The sequence below is a fragment of the Manis javanica genome, chromosome 15 (assembly GCF_040802235.1).
Source record: "Manis javanica isolate MJ-LG chromosome 15, MJ_LKY, whole genome shotgun sequence".
NCBI lineage: Eukaryota > Metazoa > Chordata > Mammalia > Pholidota > Manidae > Manis > Manis javanica.
The window spans coordinates 9,633,919-9,661,357 of record NC_133170.1 but is presented as its reverse complement, the minus strand read 5'-3'; the positions used below and the strand labels follow the sequence as shown (position 1 = coordinate 9,661,357).

At 39.5% G+C, this 27,439-nt stretch overlaps 2 protein-coding genes across 5 annotated transcripts in view; one reads left to right on the top strand and one right to left on the bottom strand.

Annotated features, from left to right (window-relative positions):
- Positions 1-1,452, bottom strand: part of TM7SF3 (transmembrane 7 superfamily member 3) — a 29,237-nt gene extending 27,785 nt beyond the window's left edge. The window contains exon 1 of one of the 3 annotated variants that reach the window (XM_037020388.2): positions 1,163-1,452. In XM_037020388.2, coding sequence (XP_036876283.2) covers positions 1,163-1,253 — 91 coding nt within the window. In that variant the 5' untranslated portion in view covers positions 1,254-1,452. The remainder of the gene's footprint in view (positions 1-1,162) is intronic. The other 2 variants (XM_037020389.2, XM_037020387.2) reach the window with 2 other exon arrangements.
- A 4,510-nt stretch (positions 1,453-5,962) lies between these two features.
- MED21 (mediator complex subunit 21) lies at positions 5,963-12,104 on the top strand. 2 transcript variants are annotated; one of them, XM_017658462.3, is made up of 4 exons: positions 5,963-6,093; positions 10,266-10,380; positions 10,982-11,082; positions 11,638-12,104. In XM_017658462.3, the coding sequence occupies exons 1-4, from the start codon at positions 6,052-6,054 to the stop codon at positions 11,812-11,814; spliced, it is 435 nt and encodes a 144-aa protein (XP_017513951.1). In that variant the 5' UTR covers positions 5,963-6,051; the 3' UTR covers positions 11,815-12,104. The 2 variants fall into 2 exon arrangements, with proteins under 2 accessions (XP_017513951.1, XP_036876318.1); XM_037020423.2 differs by having other exon boundaries at positions 10,966-11,082.
- The last annotated feature ends 15,335 nt before the right edge of the window (positions 12,105-27,439 follow it).

Sequence of the window (27,439 nt, the reverse complement as noted above, 5' to 3'; positions counted from 1 at the left end):
CAGCCCTCCTGACTCAGGGGTCGAAGTGTGGACCAACTATAAACTTACTGTCTCAAATTCTTCACCTGTTAAAATGGAGACATCTCTGCCACCTCCCTTAGGCTATTCTGAGGTGAGAGAACGCACAGAATTAAGGGTAAAGCACCATATTAGGTAAAATACTCTTATTGGAAGGCAGCTTTGTTGAAGTGAAAGGGCCGTGAAATGTGCAGCAAGACACAACTTGGGTTCAAATGCTGCCTGTGCTCCCATTAGCTGTTCTGGTGTGTCACGAGCATCGTCCTAGGCTTCAGCCTCATCCTCTGCCAAATGAGGACAATAATTATCTCAGAGGGTTGTGGGGATTAAATAAAAAGCACCTGGCACATACTGCACGCAACGAATGTTAGTGCCTGATTATCAACAAAGCTATTTTTTTTTCCTGCCAAAGCTTTGGCTTTTCAGCTTTGGCTTTAAGCCTTGTGCAAAGGGATTCTAGTTTGTACAAGAGCTTTTCAAAGATTTGCATTTAGGAACACAGTCACGTTATTCAGGGAAGATTATGTTTCAGAAATGCAACTGGTCTCTTAAGCTCAAAACTAAGATTGTACTTAACCTCACGGAAAAGCACATGATTTTCAATGTGACACAAATCGTGCTTTTTAAAAGTTTATATTAACAAACCACGAGTTATTCAGCAAGCATGTGACCTACGATCTAAAGTAGGTTCACTTTTCTCTGCAAGCCCCGAGAGCGTAATCAATTTGAAAGCACCTAGATTTTGGAGGGTAAAAGCCTGCCGCAGCCTTCAGGGACGTTAGTCACAAAGCCCTAACTTCTGCCCCATGCCTCGCGGTCCATTGGCTCAGACACGTCTGTTGGAAGCAAAGAGGTGCTTCGGTATGTTCAATTAAACCCATAAGCATGGCTGCTCCCTGAGATGATGTGTCTGAATAGGGGACTTACTTATCTCTTCCCACATCCCCAGCCTAAGTTAGCAGGTTGACAGTAAGGCATCCTTAGCAATGGGAGTTTCTTTCTGCTGGAACGGACCCTGATCCTTTCCTGCCGATTCTGAACTTACTGCCTCCCATGTTAGGAGGACAGACCCCAGGGTGCGTTTTGACCTTGCAAGACATGCAAAACCAACTTTGAGATGCAGAAGTGAGGTGCCCGACCTTACCCTCCGTGGAGTTCCGGAAGGTCTCGGCTCCACCAGCCACCCGTACTTCCGAAGCCAGCACCGCCAGAACCAGCAGCCAAAGGAGCCCCATAGCTGCCCGGGCCGAGCCCCGCAGCACCGCCCACGCTACCCCGGGGCGCTCGCGCCCGGCGTCATCGTTCGCCAGGTACACGCGTCGCAAAACCGCCAGCCCACAGTGCTGGAGAGCAGCCCGGCCGCGCTCCCGCCGCTGCAGGAGGGTCCCCCTTCCGGCGAGTGCCCCGCAACCCGGACCGCGCCTCCGCCCTGCCCCCTACGTCACCGCGGCGGGAGCACTCCGCCTCCTTCCCACCCCCGCCGGCAGCTTGCGCCTCCTGCTGGCGCCCGGCGGACTCGCCGCCCCACCGCCGGGGGCCCCTCGCGGGGGGCAGAGGAGACCCCAGAAAGTTCCGTGATGTTGTAACCTGTACTTCTCACTTTTGTATCTTGCCCACTAACGAAAACCACCGTTAGAGTGGGAAAAAGCCCTGTTGCGGCCTAACGTCTCCAGGCTCCTGTTCTGGTGTTTAACGGTACTTTGCAAAAAGAAAAAAATAATAAGGGAAATCGGGTACTCAAAACGAACAACAATGATTTCCTCTCGTGGCAATTGCCTTGGCTGCCCAGGCCGATGATAATATGAAAATGCGGGGGCAGTACGCTTCTGGAGTGGTTACTGCGCTGCTGATGAGCATCACATTTAAAAAGTTTCATTTTCTCTAAGCAAAATATCCTCGAAGACTCAAGCCCTGGATCTGACCTTCCTCTCGAATTTTATATCTGAGTGTCGTTTAAAGGACAACAGTCCATGTGGCAGGTGGCTCAGGAGATGATTGTGGAATTAGAGACTCCAAGTTATTTGGGGAAGATCGCCCCGCTTTCTTTTCTGGCTCTTTAAATTGTTCATTTATACCCCTAACCTAAGAACTATCTGAAAATGACATATCCGGTTCATCTACTACTAAGCTAAAAATCGATAGCAATCGCCGTAAATGTTAACAGGCACAACCCTCTGCATGGTCCAAACGTTAATACCTTTGGTAGCAACATCTATTCCTGTGGTGCTTATTCACCGTCCCACACGCCTCATTCCAGTAATGCTCAGTAGATGAAATCCCAGGATCATGATAAGAGTGGTTATGATAATAAGGGTATCATTTGAATCAGTAGATGGATTATTCTATAAATGGCGTGTAACTGAGTAGCTGTACTGTACTGGGGAGGAAGGATTAGAACTCTATCTTACACTGTTAAAATGAAATCTCAAGTAATAATTAAAACCATAAAAGAGCTGAAGAAAAAAATTTGAAAACCTGATCCCAGAATGGGAGGAACTTTTTTTTTTAAAGAGTTTATTTAAGCAAAAATATATTAAAACCTGCAGCACCAAACTGGATGTGGGTAGAAGCATTCAGGGGAGGAACTTTGTGGGCAAAAAAAGCAAAGGAGGCCCTAGAGGAAAAGACTGGTAGACTTGGCTACTTAAAAATGCATATTTTATGAAAGCCACAAAACATCATATATAACAATATGAATAGTCAAGTTGATGACCAAAAAGAAAAGGACATGAATACGGAATTTTACCAAAAAAAAGGAAAGAAGTACAAATGGCCAGTAAACATGAAAAAAGTTCAAACTCACTAGTAACAAAACAAATCAAATTAAGAAACCAAGATGTAAAGATTTAAAAAGAACAACCAGTGAGGATGAAAGACAAGTCAACATTCTATGATTGGACTATGAGAGGGTAACCTGATACACAACTTTTTAGTGTTATTTGCATGAAAAATGCATAAACAATAACTGAAGCTTAAGGAACAACTGTGGTGAAGATCAGCAACAATGAACTTATTCTAGGGTTTCACAGGTTTTATAAAGAAATATTTAAAATAAGGTTTGAAAGCTGAGTGGACAATCGGAACAGACGGAGGTACGGATGGAGGTGTGATCGTTTCATACAAGGATGAATTACATGTGTCTTATATGGTGTGCGCAGAAGTGTGAAACAGCAGAGCATAGGGAATTGCAAGATGTTTACTATAGCAAATGCTTATGTATAGTATTTCAGTCCAGTGCTTGGAACATTTTAGATGTTTAATAAACTGTGACTGAGTAAGTAACAAAGATGGTTAAGGATCTAGAATGTCAAGTTAAAGAATTCTTAAAAATTCTTTTTCTGAAAAAATAGAGTCACTATTAAAAGAATCAGAATACCACAAGATTGGCTATAATTTGGTAAATGAAGCTGGGTTATGGGTATACCAAAATTCATACTGTACTACTTTTGTATATGTTTGCAACTTTTAATAATGTAAAGTTTAAAAGAACATACCAAAATTATGTTTAAAAGATATGAGCTCAGTAATACTTGGTTTCTGTTTTTAAAACCATTATAATCCAGCTGGGAATGCAAGAAAGGCAAATAAAGAAGCATATGAAAAAGTGTCAAATCATGAAGAGAAGAAAGAAGAGGCCTGTGTGGGCCTTAATACTTCATAAAAGTTACTTGAAAAGGTAAGACTTTAAAAGATAGACTATGAATTAAATATCAGCAAAGAAATTAATTTCATAAAGAGTGAGGAAAGAGTTCAGTGGTTCTTAATTGGGGGAAGTCTCCCCCTGCCCCCCAAGATATTTGGGACTATCTGGAGATATTTTGTGTTGTCACAACTGGAGATGGGTTGGCTACTATCTCATGCAGAGATGCTGTTAAACATTGTCCAGTACACAGGACAGCCCCTCAGCACCAAGAAAACCCAGCCTAAATGTTACCAGTGCCACTTTCGAGAAATCTCGAGCTGGACACTGAAGGTGTTTTTGGCAGGGTTATTTTCCAAAGGCCACAGCTTCAAGAGATTCATAAGACCTTGATGAATGTGTGCAAAATTCTGAGAGCCTTTCCTGGGGAAAGCGTTCACAGTTTTCAACCAATTCTTAAAAGGGTCTATGGCCAGAAGAGGCTTAAGAAGACAAGGAAAACCAAGGGTCACTGGCCATGGCTGAATAATCTGAAGTGATTATTTCACTTGGAAAATTATTGGGAGAGGAGACTGGATCTGTTTGCTAGGGCCAGATCATACTGAACCTTAAAAACCAGGCAGCGATGGCTGGACATCAACCTGAGGTCTCTGTGGAGCTACTGAAAACCTGCGGGGAAGATAACGACAGGACAAAAGCTGGGCCATAATATGAGTTGTCTTGAACTGGTTTCTCTATCCCAGGGCCCAAGTTCTCTTCAATCCGGGTACTAAATATTATTCTTTAGTGGGCTCTCTCATTCATCCCTCTGTATCCAATCAGGCACCAATCCATGTTAATTTTTGCTTCAAAATTAGCCTTTTTTCTTTTCTAATCAGGGTCAACATCCTAGTCTAGGTCCTATTCATCTCATTTTGAGTAACTACAAAACCTTACTCCCAGTGAGCCCCCTGGCTTATTCATCTTTGCCAACGCAGCAGTCAACATGGTTCCTGGCACATGGCAGGCATTCAGTAAGGTACAATCTCAACTGGGGGTGAGAGGAGAAAGTCACAAGATTACCCCATATTAGAGTTAAAGCAAATGAGAGTCCTCTCTCATTAATCCCTTTATGGGAGGGCACTCACCTAATTAGGTTCTAGCAGGTATGTAGATTGGGGATCTGTGGGGTGGAGGACGGTGGGAAGTAGAAATGGAACTTCCAGTGGAGGGTTGAAGTAAATCCAACAAGCAGAGTTCCCAAAGGATAGTTTCTGCTACACTCCCCCAACCCCAGGGGGGTAATTAGGGATAATCAGCCCAGAAAGGAGGGTATATGAGTTCTTCCCAAGTCCACAAACTATCATTTGCTGATAGTAAGTAGGCTTATATCTTTTCCTGTCTAACCTTCCTTAAATACCAAGTTTCTATTACCACTCTTCACACCTAAACCCTCAATAGGTCCCAAGTCTAAATCTAAATTGCACACCTTATCTTTTTAAAAACTGAACCTGCCCGACCTACTCTGCTGGAACCTCCTCTCTTCTGACTACACACTGTGCAACCTCCACTCTCCTCTCCACTAACCCTCCTCTGTTCCTCGCGCTGAATTCCTTGCTGTCACACAAACAAGAGATGCTTTTAAATTATCTACACTCACACCTTAACTCTTAACCCCACCTGCTCTTCTCTAATCTTAGCCCGCAAGACCTCCGTTTTCCTGCACTCTTCTGACAAGTCAATACAGTTAGTGTAGTAGTTGTTTCGGACGCTTTCTATCTTACGTATCAGCTTCCCCTGCACACCCACACTAAAGAAATTAAAGCACCCTGTCTCCGCTTGGGTAAGGCCTTCTGCACCCACCCAAAGCAACAGAGGGGCACCCCAGCCTAGCCTTTCCTGATTGCCTGGTGAATTTTAATTTGGATTTGTTGAAGTTAGAGTCGGTATCCTGAATCCCAAGCATTTTTGTTTGCTTGCTGCGTACGTTTTTGTGGTCCACCTAGAAAGCAAGAGCAATGTTAATTGTTAGTTCAAGGAGATGTTTAAAAATGAATACAAGGTAAAGTAGGGAAATTTGCTCTATAAAAACACAGAACCTAACAATCTCCGTAAAGGGTTTAACACAAAGAGGTTTAACACCTCGAGATCCGGATGTTGGCCTCAAAAGCGAGTTGCGCCCCAGCTACCCACCCACAAATTACTCAAATGAGGCCCCGAGAATGCTTTAGCTACACGCGGATCTAGTCTAAATAAAGCCTCAGGAAAGCCCCACCCACTCCTCGCGGCGCGTGCAGTTTCTATTGACTCCACCCCTTCCAGGAATGCAGCCCTGTGATTGGCCACGACTGCCCTGGAGGCCCCCAATCGCAAACGAGCAGTTGCTCCAGCGTCCCGTCGCTTGCGGGAGGAACATGGCGGATCGGCTCACACAGCTGCAGGACGCTGTGAACTCGGTGAGCCATTTCTCTCGCTTAGTCTCAGTCGGCCTCTCTCCTGAGGTAAACCAGAGAGGAAAAGGGGCCGGGGAGGCCGAACCCAGAAGTGGGGGCCAGACTGGCCCGTGGTTCGGCAAAACACGCTCGCGGCGGCGGGAGGCGGCGCCTGGGAGGTTTGAGGCCGGCTGCGGGCGGGAACAGCCTCTGCGCCTGAGAAGTGGGGAATCTCCCCCCCGGGACCTAACGCCTCCCGGCCTCTCCTGCCCTCCAGGAACAGCCTTCCGTTCTTGCCAGTGGTGCCAGGGGACAGGGGAACGCGGCAGCAGGTGCTTCTTCCTCACCACTTCCAGCCCGCGAGGCTGCCCGTGCGCTTCACGGTCGCATCTTTGTCCTTAAATGTTAGCGGAGAGTATTGCCTTCGCTCCAACTTTCTTGTTCGGGCGGCAGGGTGGTGAGCTAAGTTGTAGCTTAGTTGTTGCCAATAGACAAAGGGTCTCGGCCCACCTCTTGGCCACGCCCCAGCGCAAATCAGTTCGAGGAGAGCTGACATCTTGATGACAGTGTGCAATGTCCCCCCAAAACGTCCGCCCCCTAGTAAAGGTCAGATCTTGTAAGTAGCCTCCTTAACTTTGATCCTTCTGATTATTTTTCCCGTAAAGCCTAAGTGGAAAGGGTGTGCACGTCAAAGGATTCATAGACTTATTGCATTAAGCGTTAAAATAGTTTTCAATTTAGAATTTTTATTTCTCATTTTCGTTCTATTTATAATGTGATGTCCCAGGCAAGATGCCTGTAGAAAGAAAATACGTTGGCTGGAAAATCTTAAGGACTTGGTGCCTTGCCAGTGTTTTCTCTCACTGGAAACCAAGAAGTTGGGATTCTTGGTAATACCTCAGTCTCTGCATGCTTCGAAAGTGTGAATCTACCTGTGGGAAACTTACCTGCTCAGTGTGTGAATAAAATACGACCTTCCAAGGCTGACTGGGCCAGCCCCTAATGGTGATGAATTCACCAAGATAAGTTCTACCTTCTGGTGACTTGCCTGGGCTGCCAGCCAATCTCCCTCTGGAAGATACTCCTTTGAGGTTTTAAATAATCAAATTGTAATGGTGCCACAGGATAGAATTATTATTTTAGGGGAAATGTCTAAATGTTCACACACGTCTTGTAACCAGAGGATAAATAGTAAGGACAGTGAATATGGCCTTACCTCAAAGTGGGCATGTTGATAATTGGATTTTGGAGCAAAGCCTCAAGTTTAACTAGAATGAGCTCCTACTGTGAATGTAAGCACCATTATGTTTACCGAGAGTACTCCTTAAGGAGTTTGCAGTCTGATTGGGAAGATGTCATGTACTCAAGAGACATTTAAACAATGCAAAAGCAGTATGCGGTTACGGAGTATGAATCGAGTGTTTTCAGCCGTAATGTAAGTGCTGAAGTACATCGGAATATAGAATGATAGGAATTAAATTAGGAAGCCTTTGTAACATTTATCTGAATCGTAATTATTTGCAAAATTTTTAAATAACGTTTGTTTCTTTTTCTGAGAACTCCATGAGGTTAGAAAACATGTCGTGTTCACTCTGTCTCTATAATATCTATATGCATTGCTTGTCATAGAACTGATTTTTAAAAAATATTTGTTGAATAAATCTGGAGAGCTTTTGAAGGACAAAGCAGATAGCCACTGTGTAGTATATTTTTGTGTATATTCTCTCTTGTTTCTCATAACAATGCTATAATATGAGAGTGTTTCCTATTTAAAAATGAAAAACCTACTCAGTTTACTAGAACCAGAACTAGAATCTACGTTTGTACAGCTTCTGAGCGCCTACTGCTGCTCCATTACAAGTAGCAAAATGTGAGCAAGGCATCGTAGTCAGGAATGAATTTATTACCTGTGGGGTATATGTGAGTAGTAGTAGAAAATGAGTAAGTAGAGGTGACTTAGATTATTGGAAACTTTGAAACAACCTGAAGAGTTGGAAATTTATCTTAAAGATGATGTGGGGGTGAGCTGAAAATTTTTGAGAAGGGTAAAATAACTGAACTGGAAAATAGTAGGGAAGTTACTGTAACAATACTGGTGTGAGATAGTTGATTAAACTAACACAACAGTCACAACATCACAACAGTAATGATAGAAGGAAAAGGGAAAGATTGATATTTTTAGGATATGAAGATGAAAGAATCTGAAGTTAGACTAGTTGACTAGGAGATTCCCAATACAAATTAGGTAATAAACAAAGGAAACAGTTGACTTTGAGTTCTGTCATTCAGATAATGGCAAAGAAACTTAGAGGAGATGCTTATTCATTGATTGGAAATAAGAAATTGAGGTTTGAGAGGTCCGGACTATGGAGAGAAGTTGGTGGGGATGACAGGAGTCTTAAATTTGGACATGGTAAGGACCTGGTATTCTCAATCTTCAAAATTGCTTAAGGAATACTTCTAGAACACCAGGATTTTACAGCTTGTGTCATGGAGAAAACCATTTCTAAATACTTTAAGTTCAGTCTTTTTTTTAAATTGAGATATCACTGACATATAGCATGTTATTTTCAAGTATACAACATAATGATTTGGTATTTGTATATATGGAGAAATGATCACAGTTATAGTTAACATATGGCACCATACATGCATAGTTACAAAGTTACAAATATTTTTCTTGTGATGAGAACTTCTAAGGTTTACTCTCAGCATCTTTGAAATATGCAATACAATATTAACCACAGACCCATACTATACATTAATTACATCCTTGTGACTAATTTTTTTTATAATTGAAAATTTGTACCTTTTAACCCTCTTCATCCGTTTAGCCCACCCGCACCCCCTCACCCTACTTCTGGCGACCACCAATCTGTTCTCTGGTTTTATTTTGTTTTTTGGATTCCACATTTAAATGAAGTCATACAGTATTTACTTTCTCTGCCTGACTGACTTCACTTAGCATAATGACCTCAAGGTCAGTCCTTGTTGCTGCAAATGGGAAGTGTTCCTTCTATTTTTTTTATGGCTGAGTAATATTCCCTCTATACACACATAATACACACCACAATTCTTTATCCATTCATCCATCTATGGCCACTTAGGTTATGTCCATGTCTTCTTAAGTGGGATCTTTTTTCCACAATTTCTTTATGCTTGTAACTCCTCTGAGTTCAGAAATGGATCATATGCTCTGTACCTGAGTCACACATTTTTTCATTTATTGTGGGACCACACTTAGATTGCCAATTCACTTTGCTCTTTCCTATCACTATTACCCTCCAAACAGCCCCTGCTTGTGCTTGCATATATTTATGTGTAACATAGGCACTAAGACTATGCTCAGGTCACTATCATCATGCTTGTGGGTAACGAGTGACCTCAACCAGGCCCGGAAGGTGCCCAGGAAGAGGCTCACATTGTCACTGAAAACAATGGGCTGCTATTCCTGGGGACCTCAGCCCTGGATTCCACCATTGTTGAGCTGGCATTTGAAACTGTCTCAAAGAGATTTTTGCAAAGGTGTCCAAGCAAAAGCAGAACAGTCCCTGGACCAGTGCCATCTCCTCTGGGCAGTACTTACCTGGGGCAGGAGCTGGGCTCTGGCAAGAGAAGGACCTTGGCTGGTACCAGCTCTGCCCCCACTGGTTTTGTGGTGCCCCCTACCTCACCCCAGCTCCAGTACCTTTCCTTGCCCTGTGGTTTCAGCTGTCAGAGTGACCAGTTCCCTGTTCACAGCCCTGCAGCAAAGGTCTTTCTGTCCCCACAACATATCTCTGTTATCTGTCCATCCACTCACAGACTGTGGCCCACAAATAAAGCTGTGTTTTGTATTAAAAAATTTTTTTTTGCATGTATATGTGTGCTTGGCATAGATTTCTCTTATCATTCTATTATCTTGGGAAGAAAAGAGATTATTTTATATTTCTTTTTAACTAGATTGATACCAAATGTTAGTATCTTAAAAATAACTAGTTGAACATCTAGTTTCAGCTCAGTTAATACCAAACCTAGTTTCTTTGTCTGTTTAAAATACTTAATCATTGTTTATAATAACTGGCTTATCCAGAATTTCTCCTTTGTGTTTTATTCCCTTGTTCCGAGATCAAAATTGTAGAAACTTGTTGTTTTTACCAATAAAAGCCTTAAGATTGATGCATCCTTTCTGACTTTTATGTTTCTTGGGCCTCAAGCTTGCAGATCAGTTCTGTAACGCCATCGGAGTGCTGCAGCAGTGTGGGCCCCCTGCCTCCTTCAGTAACGTTCAGACAGCAGTTAACAAAGATCAGCCAGCTAGTCCTACAGAAGGTAAATAGAGTTTCTTGGCGTTTCTTAGTTTGACTCTCTGTGCTACTTGTAATCCCTCAAAATTAGGTTTATTGAGAAATTCAACTTGTGGATGGCTTTCTTAAAATGTCATTATTGAGAATATTCCAAGTTTTGATTGTCATAAAGAAATCAATTTGTTACAGTCAATTTACATAACATCTGATAATTCTGTTCATGTCAAATAATAGGTTGTTATTCCCTTCGAGGAGGATTTGTATGTATTTAGCTGGATTTTAGTTGTAAGACCTTAATAAGAAAGGTGTCCCATTTATAAATTCCTTTATTCAAGTGATCACTATATTGTCCTAAACAATGAAATGATATACATTATGCTTAAATCCTAATTTAAGTTAATATTAAAGCTAATTCTTAAACATGTGATAGGATTGGTGTGTTAAAATTACTTGTATTCTGCATATGAAAATAAATGCATAACCATTAAAAAAAAATTGCTTGTTATTCAAAGCCCAGTACAGAAAAAGTATGTGAAGTTTTCTGGTTTCATTAATTTAAAATTTAATTTCTGTTTCTAAAACTTTCAGATTCTGTAATATCCTAAATTAGTAATATCTTTCTCTAGAATATGCCCAGCTTTTTGCAGCACTGATTGCACGAACAGCCAAAGACATCGATGTTTTGATAGATTCCTTACCCAGTGAAGAATCTACAGCTGCTTTACAGGTACAGAGTTCTTTTCCTTTAGAACTTGGCTAGAAGAGAATTTTGAAATGGAGAGAGACTTAATACCTTTTGTTATAATAATCAAGTAAATTTAAATTTTACTTTGATTAAATTTACAGATGCATTTTAAAATGGGAGTTTTATTAATTGTGAACTAGTGTAGTCTGTTAAACACTGCAAATATATATAGTTTGATTTTGAGTTCTAAGGAAATTTCCCATTTTCCCCAATTTGGCTGTTTCCAAGCAGAGAATGAGAGGAGGGTGATGTCCTGGATGTGAAGTATAGTAGTGTTCAAAGCAATGTGGAAGTGAGTCACATACAGACATCCAGAAATTGCTAACTGAAAGTTCATTTTTTTAAATAATTCATACAAAGAAAATGCTTCAAAGTTAACTGATTTTAAATTTCTGCCACTGAAAAATCTACAGTACTTGCGTGATTATTGGGATGTAAAAGTAAATACTTCTACTGCAGTTGCTTTCCTTCTCAGCTCTTACTAATCTCCAAATTTTTCATTTCTCAAAAAATTTTATTTATTTCTGTCTTATAAAGGCTGCTAGCTTGTATAAGCTAGAAGAAGAAAACCACGAAGCTGCTACATGTCTGGAAGATGTTGTTTATCGAGGGGACATGCTTCTGGAAAAGATACAAAGTGCACTTGCTGATATTGCGCAGTCACAGCTGAAGACAAGAAGTGGTACCCACAGCCAGGCTGTTCCAGACTCATAGTACCTGAGCCTACCCAGGGGCCGAGAAAAGGACTATTCCAATGCCATTAAGAATTCTGCATCAGTTTAGATGTAAGCCTTACCAACAGTTACAGGAACAGTAAGCACTATGATACGTGTTATCTTTTTAGCTATTTTTAATAGTCTTCTATTTTCACTCTTGATAAATAAGCCCCCAAATTGTGACTGAATCAGTTTAAACCATCGTTATACCAAAATTTTTTATTATCTGAAATTATTGAGGCAGATACTGCATTAATGGTCATATAATTAAACTGATGTATTATAGAACTCTGTTGTGATATAATTCTATCTTTAGTTTTGTCATATTTCTACAATCGTTTTACAAATCAGAACAATCCTCAAGCAGAGGAGAGGTGGCAAGTTCAGAGAGATGAGACATCCCAATTTAGGCTGATGTTCTTCTGCTTCTTAAAAGGTGACACTATATAAAAATTTTTATATAAATTTGGGGATCTTGAGCAAGGCAAGTTTCTGAAACTATGTTGCTGTTAAGAAGCAGGATTTATTTGACTGGATGAGAGATTCAGTTACTTTTATGGAAATGTTTCCCTCTTTTTCCAGAACCTCATAGCCATTCTAGTTAAATCTCCATACTTGTTTCTACTAAGAAATCCTCTTTTCTTTGAATTTCGTGCTATTGTGAGGAGATTTTTCTTCATCCTGAACTATTGATTCTCATATCTTTTCGCCTGCTCTTTTTGTTCTCAATTTGCATTGTGAAGTATGTTCCCTGGGTCCTCGATTCCTTCTCATTCTTTTAATTTAACTGAAAGTTCTATCTTCTGATTTTGTTAACCTCTCAGCATTTACTGTTGTATTCTGATCTTACTAGAACATGCTTCCACTCTATCTGTTACTTTAATATCATTTTCTCCATTCCACCTTAGTTTGTTATTGCTAACATTTATGTCACTATTACCAAGTATGATTATACATCAAACTCCTGGATTTCCTTGAATCCACTGAAAGCTGGAGTTGAAATGTTGTCCACATTTTAACTGGTTCTATCTCCTAGGGCTACATTTTTCAGAATATCTTCAGGTACATATATTTCCTGCAATGTGTTACTACCCAGAATTTAAGAAAGTGCAAGAACAATAGACATTCTGCCTGTTATTCCTATCATAATCAAGCTCTTTCACAGTTCTTGAAATACACTGCTTATTTATTTTAGAAGCACATTTTAACTCGAATAATACAATTTATAGAATCATTTAATTTATTTAAAGTTACGTTAAATCTTATCCATACTAATAGATATTTCATATGTTAGGCTTATTGTCAGTGACATCACTTAAAATGCATTTTATTTTAAAACACTGGCATGAGGTAGAAGATAAGAAACTCACAAAAGGAAGTAATCTTCAAAGTACTGAACCCTCTTCAATACAGTTAGCCCTGAGAAGAAAAGTTAACAACCTTAAACTGGTACACTGACTATTCTTAAAACACTACCTTTGCTTGAGAGAAATTTCTTACATTGAAGTTGTCTTTTTTTAAAATCCCTGATTGAAAGTATTACAAAAAAAGACAATACATATGCTGAAAAGTTCATAAAGATTGTATAACGTAATTCATAGAGAGTGTATGCAGCTCTTCTCCTAACCATTTTTGTGAACATGACCATTAGGTCAGGAGGTCCTTAAAGCTGAAATGGTGAATGTATGGGCAGTGGTGATCTTGCTGCTTAGTACACAGCTTTGGGAGGACTGGAACCAGTCGATGTCTGTGTCTTTCATCCCCTGATCCGTCTTTTCCCTTTACCCAGATCTAAGTTGTTTTAAGGAGAAAAATCCTTAGAGGTGGGGCCACAGTCTTTCTCCCTAAAGGAATTTTCTGGAGACCTTGGAAAGGAGGGACATAAAACTTCATGGCTTTGTTGGATATAAATGCCCAAGTGACTATCATACTACCATACTTCGTCCAGTGGGGAGAAGGGGCATCCGAGTTCAACTCGGGCTGTGGTCTGGGCAAAGTAACCAGTGAGGGGCCTTGCTGTGGTCATAGCTTCTACTGTGAATGTGTTACTGGAATGGACGTCCTGTGTGCTTGTAATTCTCCCTCATGTCAGAGAAAATATCCCATCCAGGACATGCTAAGTGTAGAGAGGTAGTAAGTAGTGTGACTTGTAAAACAATCCGGCAGCCCATCCCTCTGTCCTTTGCCTTTGGGGCATCTTGCCACTGACAGTTTACTTGAACCCTGTGCTCCTGGAAAACAGTAGCAGTTAAGAAATCCCTGTATCCTATTGTATTCCAGGAAATAGCTTGCTGCAAAGAACCGTCCTTTCCCCATGTGACTTAAGACCTATTGGATAACCCTTTTGTATACTTACGACAGAGCCAGACCCAGACCCTCCAAATTCCCATTCTTTATTTCATAAATAATTAGTTTAGCTATTTTTACCCAAAAATGGAGTACAAAAGACCAGTACAGACAGAATGCCCTCTAACTTGACTTGATCAAACTTTAGTCTTCTCCCCAAGCTCCTGAACTTTAATCCACCCTCAGCCTGAGCTAACACTGGAATGTGGAATAATCTCAAAGATACCCTAAAAATTCACTGACCACATAAAAAGACATTCCCTAACCAACTGTCCCATTATGTCACCTACTCACTACCTCGCCCAGATTTTTCTATCCTTGTTTCCTTCTTCCTATTAAAAAAAAGCCCTTACTCACCTGATCATTAAGATGCTTGCACATCTATGGTCAGAGCATTTTCCGTTACTATAGTAGTTACTATAGTCTCCCTGCCCCTCTTGTGGTATTTTCCTCTCTCCCTATTGCCATATTTTCAAACAAACTCTTCCTGTACTTAACTTTGGATTTGTTTTCACTTGACAAGATACACTTATATAGAAAAAAATCCTATTGATGCTCATCAGATAACCCCAGGGCTAAGGATGGGGCAAAGGGGGTGGAGGTACTTACTGTGAAGTAGTAAGAAATCTCTCTCTGACTCAGAACAACTTGTGTGTACATTCAGGATAATGTTAAGATGAGTAGTAAAAACTATGAGCAGGGATCAAAAAGGAAATCATAATAGAGATTGGGATAATTCAAAACTTACTGAAAACAAACTACATACAGAAACTTGTGGCATTCCATCCACTAAGACAACATGTAGGAGAAAATGCAGTACCTTCCTTCCTTACATTAGAAGAAAATTTGAAAATTAATGAGCTAAGCTTTCAACTGAAAGAAAGAAAGAAGTAAATAATAAAAGCAACAGAAGAAATTAAGAAAACTGATGCAGCAACACTATAAGGAAAGCCCAAAGTTGAGATTCAAGAATAATAATAAAGTTGACAACTTAGGCAAATGTGATCAAGGAAAGAAGAGAAATGGCTTAAGTAAACAATATGAAGAATTGAAGAAAAAGTCATGTTTTTTAAAATATTAAGGGAATACCTGAGTAACTTTATGCCAGTGAACTTAAAATTTTGATAAAAAGGATGTATTCCTAGAAAAAAAACTTAGCAAGTAGGGTCAAGAAGATACAAAAATCATAGTCCTTCAACCTTTAAAGAAATTCAGTCAATAGTCAAAACTCCCACAGAGCACCAAACCTAGAAAGTTTTATTAGTTTTATTAAATATTCAGAGAAAAAAATTAGTTTTACACAAAACATAGTTCATTACCAAAATTACAAGGAGACATTGCAAAAAAAATTACAACTGATCTCTTCAACTGATCTCTTTCATGAACGTGCAATAATACTGGCATGTTAAAGCTAGTGGGTATTAAAAAATCGAATATATCACAAATCTGTTTAATTCCAAGCATGCATGGCAGTTCTGTCTTTTAAATTATTTTGTTTTTTATCAACTCTTAAGATGCCCACTTTTTTTTCTAATTGTATCCTAAGGTGGAATAGTCAATGGTCAACTGTTTTTTCCATATTGAAACATAAAATAATGCTGTGTTTTACAGTTAATGGAATCTTTGATCTGATTAAGAGTAGTAATTTGTCATTAATAGATTAGATTAAAATCAATCATATCATCTGACTTGATGCAGGATAAGTATTTGATAAAATTCATTTATGAAAAAACTTGGCAAAGGGAAACAGTTTTTAAAATGTGAAAATATCTTATAAAATATAGGGGATATCATAGTGAAAGTTCAAATACATTCCCTTAAAGTTTGGGAACAAGACAAAAGCTGCCTGCAATAATCACATCTCATTTTTGTGCTGATAGCTCTAACCAATATATTTCAAAGAAAAGTAAAAGTTACAAGATTAAAAAAATAGAAACAAAATCCTTACTGTTTAAAGTTGAAATAAGTATATGAAGAGAAAAAATCAAGATTCTATAGGTAAATTTCGGAAAGGTTTTGGACATAAAAACCACAACATGTCAGCAACAAGTGTTAAGAAAAAGACTTTTTAAAAAACATTTTCAATAGAATAAAAATGAGATTTCAAGGAATAGATACAATGAAGATGTAAGATATTTAGGGAAAAAATAACAAAAAATTAAGGAAAAAATTTAAAACTGTTTAAAAACATTTTTAAAAACCTTAATGGGAGTAATACCATGTTTGTGGAGCAGAAGAGTCAGTATTATAAATGTGCCCATTTTGCTCAACTGGTTGATAGTTTTATACAATTTTAAGTTCCCAACTGGGATTTTTGTGAAAATTGACAGGTATTTTAAAAAATTATATAGAAGTATTAAGTGCTGATGGAAATCAGGATACTCATGAGGAAAGAGAATGATAGTTTTCTTTGATAGTAAGTAGTAGTAAATGTTAGGGTCTGAATAGACAAATAGAACAAATGGAGGAGAATTAGGGAACCTAACGAAAATACACAGATATGAAAACTTGATTTGTCGGGAAGATGATGTTACAAATCACTGGGTAAAGAATAGACATGGTGCTGGAACATTGGTTATACATATGCCATATGTTAAAATGAATGCCTATGGGGTTTCTTTTGGGTGATGAAAATGTCCTGGTCTTAGGTAGTGATGAACAACTGAATCTACTGAAAACACTGAATTATGTACTTGAAAAGGGTGAATTTTATGGTACATGAATTAATCTCAAAACCATTATAAAAGAAAAAATATGTCAGGTGGATTAAATACATGTGAAGGGCAAGTATCTAAAAGACATTAATTGGAAAATACCAGTGACTTCAGGGTTAAGAAAGGATTTTAAAAAAATAAATACAAAAAGTTCATAAAAAGGAAAAAAAATTGCAATAAATATGTCTCATACACTGGTTCGAACTTCTGTACACATTAAATTGAAAAAGGTGGATAAACTCAACTGCATTAAAATTTACATTTTCTGTTCATCGAAGGACTCCAAAGAGTGAAAAATGCAAACTCAATCTGGGAGCAGTTATTTGCAACTCCTGTAACTGGATGAAAGGTTAGTATCTAGAATATATGAAAATCTATGAATCCATCAGAACCAATAAGAAAAAGAATCCATTAGAAAAATTGCAAAATAATCATCTCACAGTAGAATAGCCATAGTGTGCAAAATAGTCAACCTCACTGGTAATCAGATTTGAATCTGGCTTTGTAGGTCTTTAGGAAGGTCACTTTTCAAGACAGGAAGACAAAACATACTTAGTTTTAAAATGAACACTTCACTAGCTTGATTTATGCTTTACACATTTGGATATGTGGTCCATGGGCACCATGTATTCTTGACCAGAGCTGCATATGTTCAGGGCAGGGCTATAAATGTATTATTATTATATAACTAAAAGAAAAGCAAGGAGATTCCAGAGATAAAATTCAGGGCAGTGATTACCTCTCTGATGGAGAAAACAGGATGTCATTAGGCAAGACCGAAGAGGGACTTTTAGGTGGTGTAATAATATTTTTTTCTTGAACTGGGAAATATGTATTTAATGTAACTCCATATTTAATGTAAACTGTAGTTAAAGGTCATGTTTTCAATAATAAAGTGTAAGGCCACACATTTTTAAGCAGTGTAATACACTGTTTCATCTGTGTTTGAATTCAGAACTTGCTCTTAGCCGTGATAGACACTGCCGGAAGAGGCTGTTTATGTAGTCTTCCTCCATGTGACTGACCCACATTCTGTCTTCCGTACTTCTCAAAAATTCAACAATAAGTAGAATTTAGAAAGATGAACTTCTTGCTACCATGTTCCTGCTCCTCATCTTTGCCCCCCTGCCTCTTTAGGGTGGCCATTGTTTTTCCTTCCCAGTGGCTGAGGAAGGCCTTAGGTAATAGGAAGGATCCCTTAGGCACAGATGCTTGCAGGTTGGAGCTTCTGAGACTAAACAGCAAATTTTCACCACAAGAGGGCAGTTTGACTGTGAACTCTGGTTTTATTTAGATAAAGGTTGTCTAGGATGTTTTGTGACCAGAGGGTACCTGAGTATTAGCTAGCTTGGTAACAGTAGCCACAAGTTAGGATTCCGCTGGAGTCCAGTCAAAGCTAGTGTTATGATTCTGAATTGAGCTAGTGTCTTCCTGGAGCAGTAACTTGAATGTGATGACCAAATGTTTATTTTCATCTGAAAATAAAAGAACAAGGCCACAGCTTCATGGGTAATCATTGAGGTTGTTAAATATTAACATCAACCACAAAGGAAGTTATGTGAGCACTTGAGATGGTAAATTATCTTTTAAGTGCATTTTCATATGTGTGTGTGTGTGTGTGTGTGTGTGTTAGACCATACAGAAATCTACTTCCTAGCTGAAGAGCAGCCGTTTACGGAAACACGATGTAAAAGGTGACTGACAGTATAGGCTCATGTGCCACCCAGGTTAAGCACTGCTACTTATTGTGTGCTCTTGGGCAAGTTGTCTATGTATCAGTGCAACTGTGAAATAGGGATAGTATTACTAATGACCTCATGGTGTCCTTATGTGAGGTGAACGTGTTTATACATGGGCAGTTGTCTAGCATCTTTCTCCAGGATATATGGTTTTTGTAGGGGCCAGACTAGCAAACTAAATAGAGATGTGATGGGATCACAGTGCCTGCATCTTTTGGGTCTTTAAGGGTGGTTTTTAATCCCAGCCATAGTTCCAGACAATACTGTTTTTATTAACAGTATTTATAATAAGTATTTATGTTTTTTCAAATTTTTATAACATTTACAAATACTTGCAATATTTGTTTTTGTTTATAATATTGCCAATGAAATAATGTTTTTTAGTTACTCTCTTGGCCAAGGCAGAATGGGTGGGACAGTTTCAGAGTTTCCACTTGGCTTTTTCTCCTTCCATGGCTCTTACGCCATGGGTTAAGGAACTCCGGGAGTTCTGCTAACTACAAAGTTTAGTGACTGGGAAAATGATCCCTGGATGAGTTGTGGAACCAATGGCCTTACTATGCTTGGGATCTTGGCCAGGATACCATTTATTATTTATTATTACCCTCCCCCACAAAGGGGGGCCATGATAAAGCTTGAATTCTCAGATATTCATGTCATATCAGACCCTACAGCCAACACTCCTCAAAATACCATAGTATTTCTCTTTCCCTTGTATACAGTTACCTAAGTAAATGACCATGGGTCTCTTTGGAATGGGTCTGGGAGAATTATCATCATAAACACTTGCTGTGGTGTGTAGAGTTTTTCTTGTGGGGTATCTGCATGAGATGAATGACTTCCGAACTTGAAAAAGGGGCTTCAGGTTCAGAAATAGGGAAGAAAACATGACTTTTTAATTGGGGCTGCTACTCTCCGTATTTTCATCATCCATCTATGGTTTCCTTTGCCTGTAGGGATTGGGCAATGCTACCCATCCCTCTTGCCCTCAGGGTCTCAAGTTCTCTCAACAACTTCCATTGCTCTCTGACAGTCAGGGTCCCCATTGCTAGTTGATCTGATTTTGCTTCTCATTATGATAATTGAGCCCATCTTCTGATAGTTAAGCATTGTTTCCTGGCCCCTATTTTGGGGGCTTCCTAACATTTCCATTGCCAGTAAGTAGCCTAGTTTGGTGTCTGCATCTCCTACCATTAACCTTAGCCAGTGGTGTTCTAGACTGGTTCCGATCAGCCCTTATAAGAACTGATTGTTACATTTTATGAGTCATGGAATCAATGGAGCTGGTTGTCAAGCACAGTATGTTAAAAGTTATATGGCAGGAGAATGATCCTATGTTGATAAACTCTTCCTTATTTAACTTTATGTTTTGTCACTTTGATTTTGTATCCTCATGTCATGTCCCAATCTTAGACATATATTCTTGGCTCCTGCCAATACACCTTTGCTAGGTCCTGTAGCACCTTTTCCTTGTTAGCAGGCCCTCCTCAGCTGTGTTACACTGTGATTGACCCTAGTTTATTATTTTTAGCCAGGATATAAGGTGGGATATATCGTGGGCAGAGGTGGGTAGGGGATGGCATTTGTCTTGCAAAGCAGAGGGCTCTGCATCATCTTCCAGGAAGTGGGTAGCTAGCCTTTAATGGGGAGGAACGGGCCACTTGTGTAGGCCCAGAGGAATCTGAGGAGTCAAGATTTTTTAGTACTTTAACCAGGAAGGCCCCATTCTAAGTCTCAGGGTTACCCTCCTTCCCAATCAATACCCTGACCTTGGTGAGGCTGGCTTGTCCACATTGAAAGTGACTTTTAATAAACTGCTACCTGTTGATTCTTAGTGCAGTATCAAAATAATATCCACAATTATATGAAAAGACTGTTAAAATACTCCTCTTGTTCCAATTACATATCCATATTTTCTTCACATACTTCACCCAAAGCAATATATCATAATAGACTGAATGTAGAAGCAGATAAACAATCCAGCTTTTGCAAAATCTTTCTGTTCTCATGTGGGGAAAAGGGAAGTTCCTCTGGCCAGAATCCTCACCTGACCCTAAACTACTGGATGATGTAACTGGCCCGCTGCCAGGCTACTGCTTCCACACCCACAGGCAATGAGCCGTTATGGACTGAGTCACTATATAAAGAGCTCCATCCAGCACTTGTGTGTATAAAGAGGCAGAGATGGAAGTGGATTACGGACCTGCAGACTGCTGGAAGCAGATGTGATTCTAGTGCTCAGTTTACCACCATGAGAATAATGCCAGGTATAAACCCTTTCATCCCAAGAATATTGTGTTGTCATTTCTTGGTCTCACTGAATCCATAGTGAACTTGCTTGGGGCTGAAACCTCAGGCAAGACAGTTGGCATAATTGACAGGGTTCACTGGAGACTGAAGAACAGCACAGTCTCTGCCCTCATGGGAGGGATGCTTCAGCAGGCTGTCCCTATAGATGGGGAGACATTCAAGTGTCCCCCAGTGGACATGTGGTTTGAGGTGGTTTGCCTCCTAGAGGACTGGGCTCTGCTCCAGGACTGGGGGCAGGTGGAGGTGATGCCTGAGGCCATAGAGGTGGTCCTTGGCATAATAAAGAGGTCCTTCAAGAAACAGAGTACCCGCGAGGTGGCAGGAACTCTGGGTTAACTGTTTCTCACAGTATTAAAAAAGGCTGCAGATGAGAAGAATGTGCTCCTTTGAGAGAGACAAGAAATGGCAGCATGAGAACACAAGCCTGTGAGGTGCTGTGGAGGAAATAAAAGATTTGTTAAAAAATGAAATGGCGTTGCTGCGAGGCACCATGGAAGGTAAAGGCCGTGAAGAAAAAGGGCATACGTACCCCTCCCTCCACAAGAAGAGGCAACATGAGAATGTGAGTGTGAGATGCTGTGTAGTATAGAAGGTCAAAGATTCTTTGCAGAATGAGACAGCAGCTCTGCAAGGCCCTGTGGAAGAGGCAGAGGCCATGGAGGAGAAGGATGCACTGCGAGAAGCACCGGAAGAGGCAGTACAAGAACAGCAGCTATAAGATACCGAGGTGAAGCTAAGGGAGTGTTGAAGACTGAGCTAGTGTTGCCACGAGGCACTGTAGAAAAGGTCAAGGGTGTAGCAGAGGAGACACTAGAGGGAGTGGCGAGAAAGGTGCTGTCAGCAGCCCTGGAACGGAGGAGGAGCCAGGGAAGGATGCAGGGGTAGGTGCCAGAGGCACTGACCCCTCTACGGAAAGCCAAGAAAATGAAGACGTAGGAACAGTGGGTTGAAAAATAATAAATTCATAGATGAGGATTCTGATGTTCACTCACCCAAGTTACAAGCAGTCAACAACAGAGCCAGGCTTTTAACTGAGGTCTCTCTGAGCAAAACACATTTCTCTTTTCATTTTGCCTCTATTGACCAGTAGTTCTCAATTTACTGTCTGCTGAAGGTTATCAGGGCCTCCTGGAGGAGACTCCCCATGGAGGTTTTATTATTGCTCCGGTTTGCTCCTTGACGAGTAAGAAGAATATATACTCTTGTAGTGCTTCCCTGTGGGAGACTAGGCGTACCCGCCCACAAGGCCCACCAGGGGGTTTGCTTAGGTTCCACCGAGTGTTCAGGTGCACAAAACTGCAACTGACCACTGGCGTCACATTACAGGACAGGGACCACAGTTTGCTAGCAGGGCAACATCAACATCACGTGTCCCTCTTCGGTGGGACATCAAGTCATACAGCTGTAGAGGGACAGCTCCAATACAAGAAGACGAGGTCCATCTGGGGCAGGTACAGGGACCACTATGACTCAGAGTCTCTTTCCTCAGAGGAGACACTATCTCTTGTAACAACTTCAGAGATACAGCTTCCAGCATCCCTCAAGGACATCCTCAGTTAAAACAGTTGCCACACTTGAGCTAAAAGTTACATAGCCCCCGTCAGGTATCTATAGGGAATTTGTAGTTCCTTCCAGTCCAGATGCAATTTCCAACCAGAAATCATTTTTATTATAAGCAACATTGCTGAGGAATATTGTTAACATAGTAGTTTTTGGTTCCTGGGGAGCAGAACTAGTGAGTTAACTAAAGTTCAAATTTTTACGCACCAGGGAAAAGATTTTGTTAACCCCTTATCTAAACTGCCATGAGGCTAATGGGTTGGACCATCTGATTTACTTTGACCAACAGAATGCAAGCGGAGGTGGCTTACACCTCCTCCAAGCAGAAGCCTTATGAACCATTGTGTGGTTCCACTCTCATTCCTCTTTCTTCTGTCAAGGGATTAGGATAGAGGCAACACCTTTGGCCTGGGTCCCCAAATGAAGAAGATGCTTGGAACAGAGCTGCAACAGATCCTAAGCTGCCAGAAAATCTCCAAGTTGGGTAAAGATTTACTGTTGTAAGCCATTGCTAATCAGAGTTGTCTGTTATTGCAGCATAATGTATTTCAGATCAATATATCCCCTTTGAAAAGATGTAGTCTGGCAGTCCCTAAGGAGAGCCTGCCAACCAAGCCAGCTAGTTCTGTGTAGTCACAGCTTTAATTCTGGCAATAATGCCCAACTCAAGAGGCTGATGGAAAGCTGTTTCCCCTTTTTGAGCACTTTGGCTGTTAAGGCAGTACAAGTATGCCTGAGAAATACCATGTATGTAGATTGTGGCACTTTATTGCTTTAATTCATGTTCCTCTTTGTACCAGTCAGGGTTTAATTGAGAGACAGAAACTACACAAAGTTATTTGGCAAAGACAATTTAATATAAAGGACTGTCAAGCAGGTATAAAATTGTCAACTTGGTAACTAAAAAGACAAAAAGAGAAACCTAATGTACCAGAGGTAGCAACCGTGGGAAACTTAATTACCTACAGAGTTGAGGGAATGAAGTCAAGAGGTTGAAACTGTTAAAATACAGAAACTAAGAGGAGGGTCCCTGTGGAGCTGAAACTCCGATGTCGGAGGAGGCTGCTGCTTGGTTAGTGCTTCTGTCTCTGAGTCTGGGGAGGCACCTCCCTGAGCTGGGCCCAGCTCTTGGGAAGGGTCTGGTGCCTGGTGTCTTGAGGGGGCACCTTGCAACTAGCTCTGCCAGTATCGGGAACACTGTAAACTGGATCTACCTGCTGCGGTGGTGAGGAAGCATAAATGTGGCAAGAACCACTGTAAACAGGAAGCTCACAGGAAAGAGCAAATCCCTTCTTCCTCCTGCAGCTCTTTGGTTTTCCTCTAGGGTCCTCTACTGTCAGAGCCTAACAAATAGCCCTCTGGCAAAGCTGAAATGTGGTTTGCAGAGTCCCAGCTGCCAGGGAGAGTGACAGTGCTGTTGCCAAGCGCTAAGCCCTTGTGCAGGGCTATGTCAGCTAGGGGAAGTGGCATCTTTTTCTAATTTGCACACAGGTGCCATGTAGGCTAGTACACACTGATTCAAACATCAGCAACCAAATCTTCCTTGCATCTTCTGGCTGTTGGAAGCGTGTATTTTTATTGTAATGTTCCAGGCAAACTTACATGGCATCAACATGCCACTTACACGATGATAAATAACCCTCCCTTATATATTGCCAAAGATTTGTGTAGATTTGTTTGAATACAGTTCCCTATTCTTCCGTATTTTCTCAACATGATTGCTGCTCTTGATACACAGCATAGAGTCAATTCCCTCCATTCTTTTATGCTGGACTTCCAGCTGTGTGACCGGAACAGTCTTCACTGCATCTCTAGTAACTTCACGTACTCTTTCTCAAGTTGTCTTTTCACTGGAACTGTCGTAGCACTCTGCTCTTGTCCTTTCTCTTTTAGCCAGCCTTACTATATCCTGCAAATGTTTTGACACTTTTACTAATGATTTAAATGAAGGCTTAGAAGAAACTGTTTTCAAATGTATTAATGACACAAAAGTAGGAGGGTTAGCTAAAATGACATCATGAAATCAGGCTCCTTTGTGATTTCTGTAAACTGAAGTGTGTCGAAAGCAAATGGATGACATTTAGTAGATAAAGGAAAGACCCTGTAGGATTTAAAATAAGGATAAGAGAAATTAGAGTAAAATAACGGAAAGGAAGACAGACCTCTGTTTTTTAAAATCTGGTGGCATTATTACTTATGTGGCAGCTTTAGAAAGGAATCATGCCTCATAAGATTGTTTATCAATGATACTTTAATAAAAAAATAAAGAAAAGAATCATGCCATTGTTTTAACAGGTACACAGTAGCTACTCAAATGTTTATATGTAATTTAATATTTATGAAAGATTATAAATGGGTTATTAATTACATTTGAGGGGAAAAGTGCTGTCATCTTTGCTAACACAACCACCTCATGAAAAGTCTGAGGAGTCATAATGAATTATATGTACATATAAATATACATAACAAAATAGGTGTATAACAAAATATTAGTGGTGCTTGTTTCTGGCTAAGGGGCTAGCAAATTAGAGATGATAAGCATTTCCATTTAGATGAGAAGAAACACTTTTGGTGGGGAAAAGGGTCAAGATGAAATTTTATTTTGCTCACCTTTAGAATCAACAAATAGGCTGTTTGTTTGGCTTGCCACGATACTCTTATGAAAAGAGACTACGTCTTCGGTTATAGATCCAGCCGATTTGGTTCTTAATCTGTTGTTTTCTCAGAGAAGCCCTACCTGTGCCTGTAGTGTAGCTGAGCTTCCTGTTGTGTGCATGCTCTAGGACTGTGCAGTTTTTTTCAGAACATGAACCTCAATTCATAATTATACCTCCATTAATCTGAGTGTATGATTAACATCTGAAAGCCCCATTTAACTATCAGCTCTATAATGCAGGGTCTGTGCTCCCCATAGTATCCTCAGAACTTAATCCAGTGACTGAAATGTAGCAGGCAGTCAATAATGCTTGTTGAATAAATAAATAAATGTATTAATGAAAAAATTTAAATGTAAATAATTAGAATAGATTCCTGGGGGCAAGTAGAAGAAAATATTGTAGTTAATTTTTAGGCACTGTAAGAGAATACCTTTAAAATATTTCTTGTAGATTTAGCAAAAGGAAATAAAGAACCAAGAAATTTAGGGGTAACAGTATATCAGAAAGAATATGAAGAACTCTCAGTTTCCAGAAAAATCTAGTAAATTCCTTATATAGATTGATGGAATGTAATACTTCCCATTCTGAGCCATAGATCTGAGTATTTTTCTAAAATACCATTCTTTCTTTATATGGCATAATAGAGCTACCTGTTTTCTTGAGCAAAATACTTTCTTAACTTAGTATCACTGGTTGATAAAATATCTTTATATTGTAGGACTTGGAATAGGAAGCCACCCTAAACCTTTCAGTAAATAGAGAAATTAGGTTACAAGAGAAACAGACTTTGCTTTATTATTATTTTTAAAAGTCTTTTTTGAGTTTTCTGGCCTTTCTCTACTGATTCTTGGTTGGAAGATATTCTAAGTAAGATTTTTGACATCTTTTATTCAATACTTCTAAGTAAGAAAAAAAAAATCCCCTCTCCCACTGTCTTACAGCTTTGAAAAAAATATGTAGGATTTCTGCTGTGAGTAAAGAAAACTTGTATTCACTGTGGAAAACTGGGTCATCTTCTTTTCAGAACTCTTTTTCCCCTCAAATCTGAGAACATATTAAGAGAAGCAAGGTGGGAAGTTTTCAGCAATCTAGTGGGGAATTCCTCTTAGGGACAAAAGAAGTAAGATAGCTGGAGAGGATGGTCGCCCAGAGTTAGGCTGCAATAAATACCTCTGTTGGTTTAAAAGAAGTATGAACAGTGGATTAACAGCTGATTCAATGAGACATAGAAAGTGGGGACTGAGTTCTGCGGAAGAACAAAAGTAAACGGACTTCCTTTGAATTTTAAATGTATTGATTTATCAGTTCCTCAAGGTACTGATTCACTGTTGCCTTTAGGTTTATAGTTCTTGGTAGGAGAGGAAAGATAAACCCTTTTGTGGTTTTTAAAAAAAAGGAGAAAGCTGGCTTTTTCACAAGGATTTTACTTAAGAATCTGTTAAACACTTTAAAAGTCATACTTGAAGAAGGGCAAAATCAGAAGTGATCCGTAAAATCTCCCTAATGATAATACTGGTAAGATGGTATGTTTAACTTTTCTCTCTAACTCTTAGAAATGTATCTAAGTAGTCATCTATCTTGTCTCATAAATAATACCTTAAAATTTTTCATTTCTGTTATTTTCTAGGCTGAAGAAAGTTAATAAAAATTATTTTATTCACAGAATGTTCTACTTCACTTCTCAAATTTAGTGTAATGAGTTGTTTTAAAAGTTTGGTTATATAAAATAAACCAATATTAAACTAATTATTTACAAGTAATGTGAGATAAAAGTGAGAACAAATGATTAAAATATCCAAGCTAATAAAAGCAAGATTGCTTAAAATACCTTCCAGTGTCTTAGGATATCTAGAAAGGAAAAAAACACCTTACTAAATTTGAGGTTTACAGAAGTTATGATGGTGTTTAATTAGAGGAATTCAAGGTATTTCTCTGTTTTCTTTAGAGATTCCCAGGGAGAAAAAAATAAATTCCCATAACTATAATGCTTCATTTTTACTAGTTTTTAATTTCCATTTATTCATAAGTAATGAATATTCTGGGAGATAATTTGAAAGATCCATATTTTTTAAAAATAAAAATAAAAACCATCCATCCATCCAGCATTTCATCACCCAAAAAAACGGTTGTGGACATTTTGATGTCTATCTACTCAGACTTTTCTTTTGTTTTCTTATATAATACATATTGTTTTAATAAAAAAATGAAATAATAATACATATTATTTTTGTGTAACCTGCTTTTTTTCTACTTAAAACACATACTGAAAATTTATATTAAATTAAAAATTAAATATT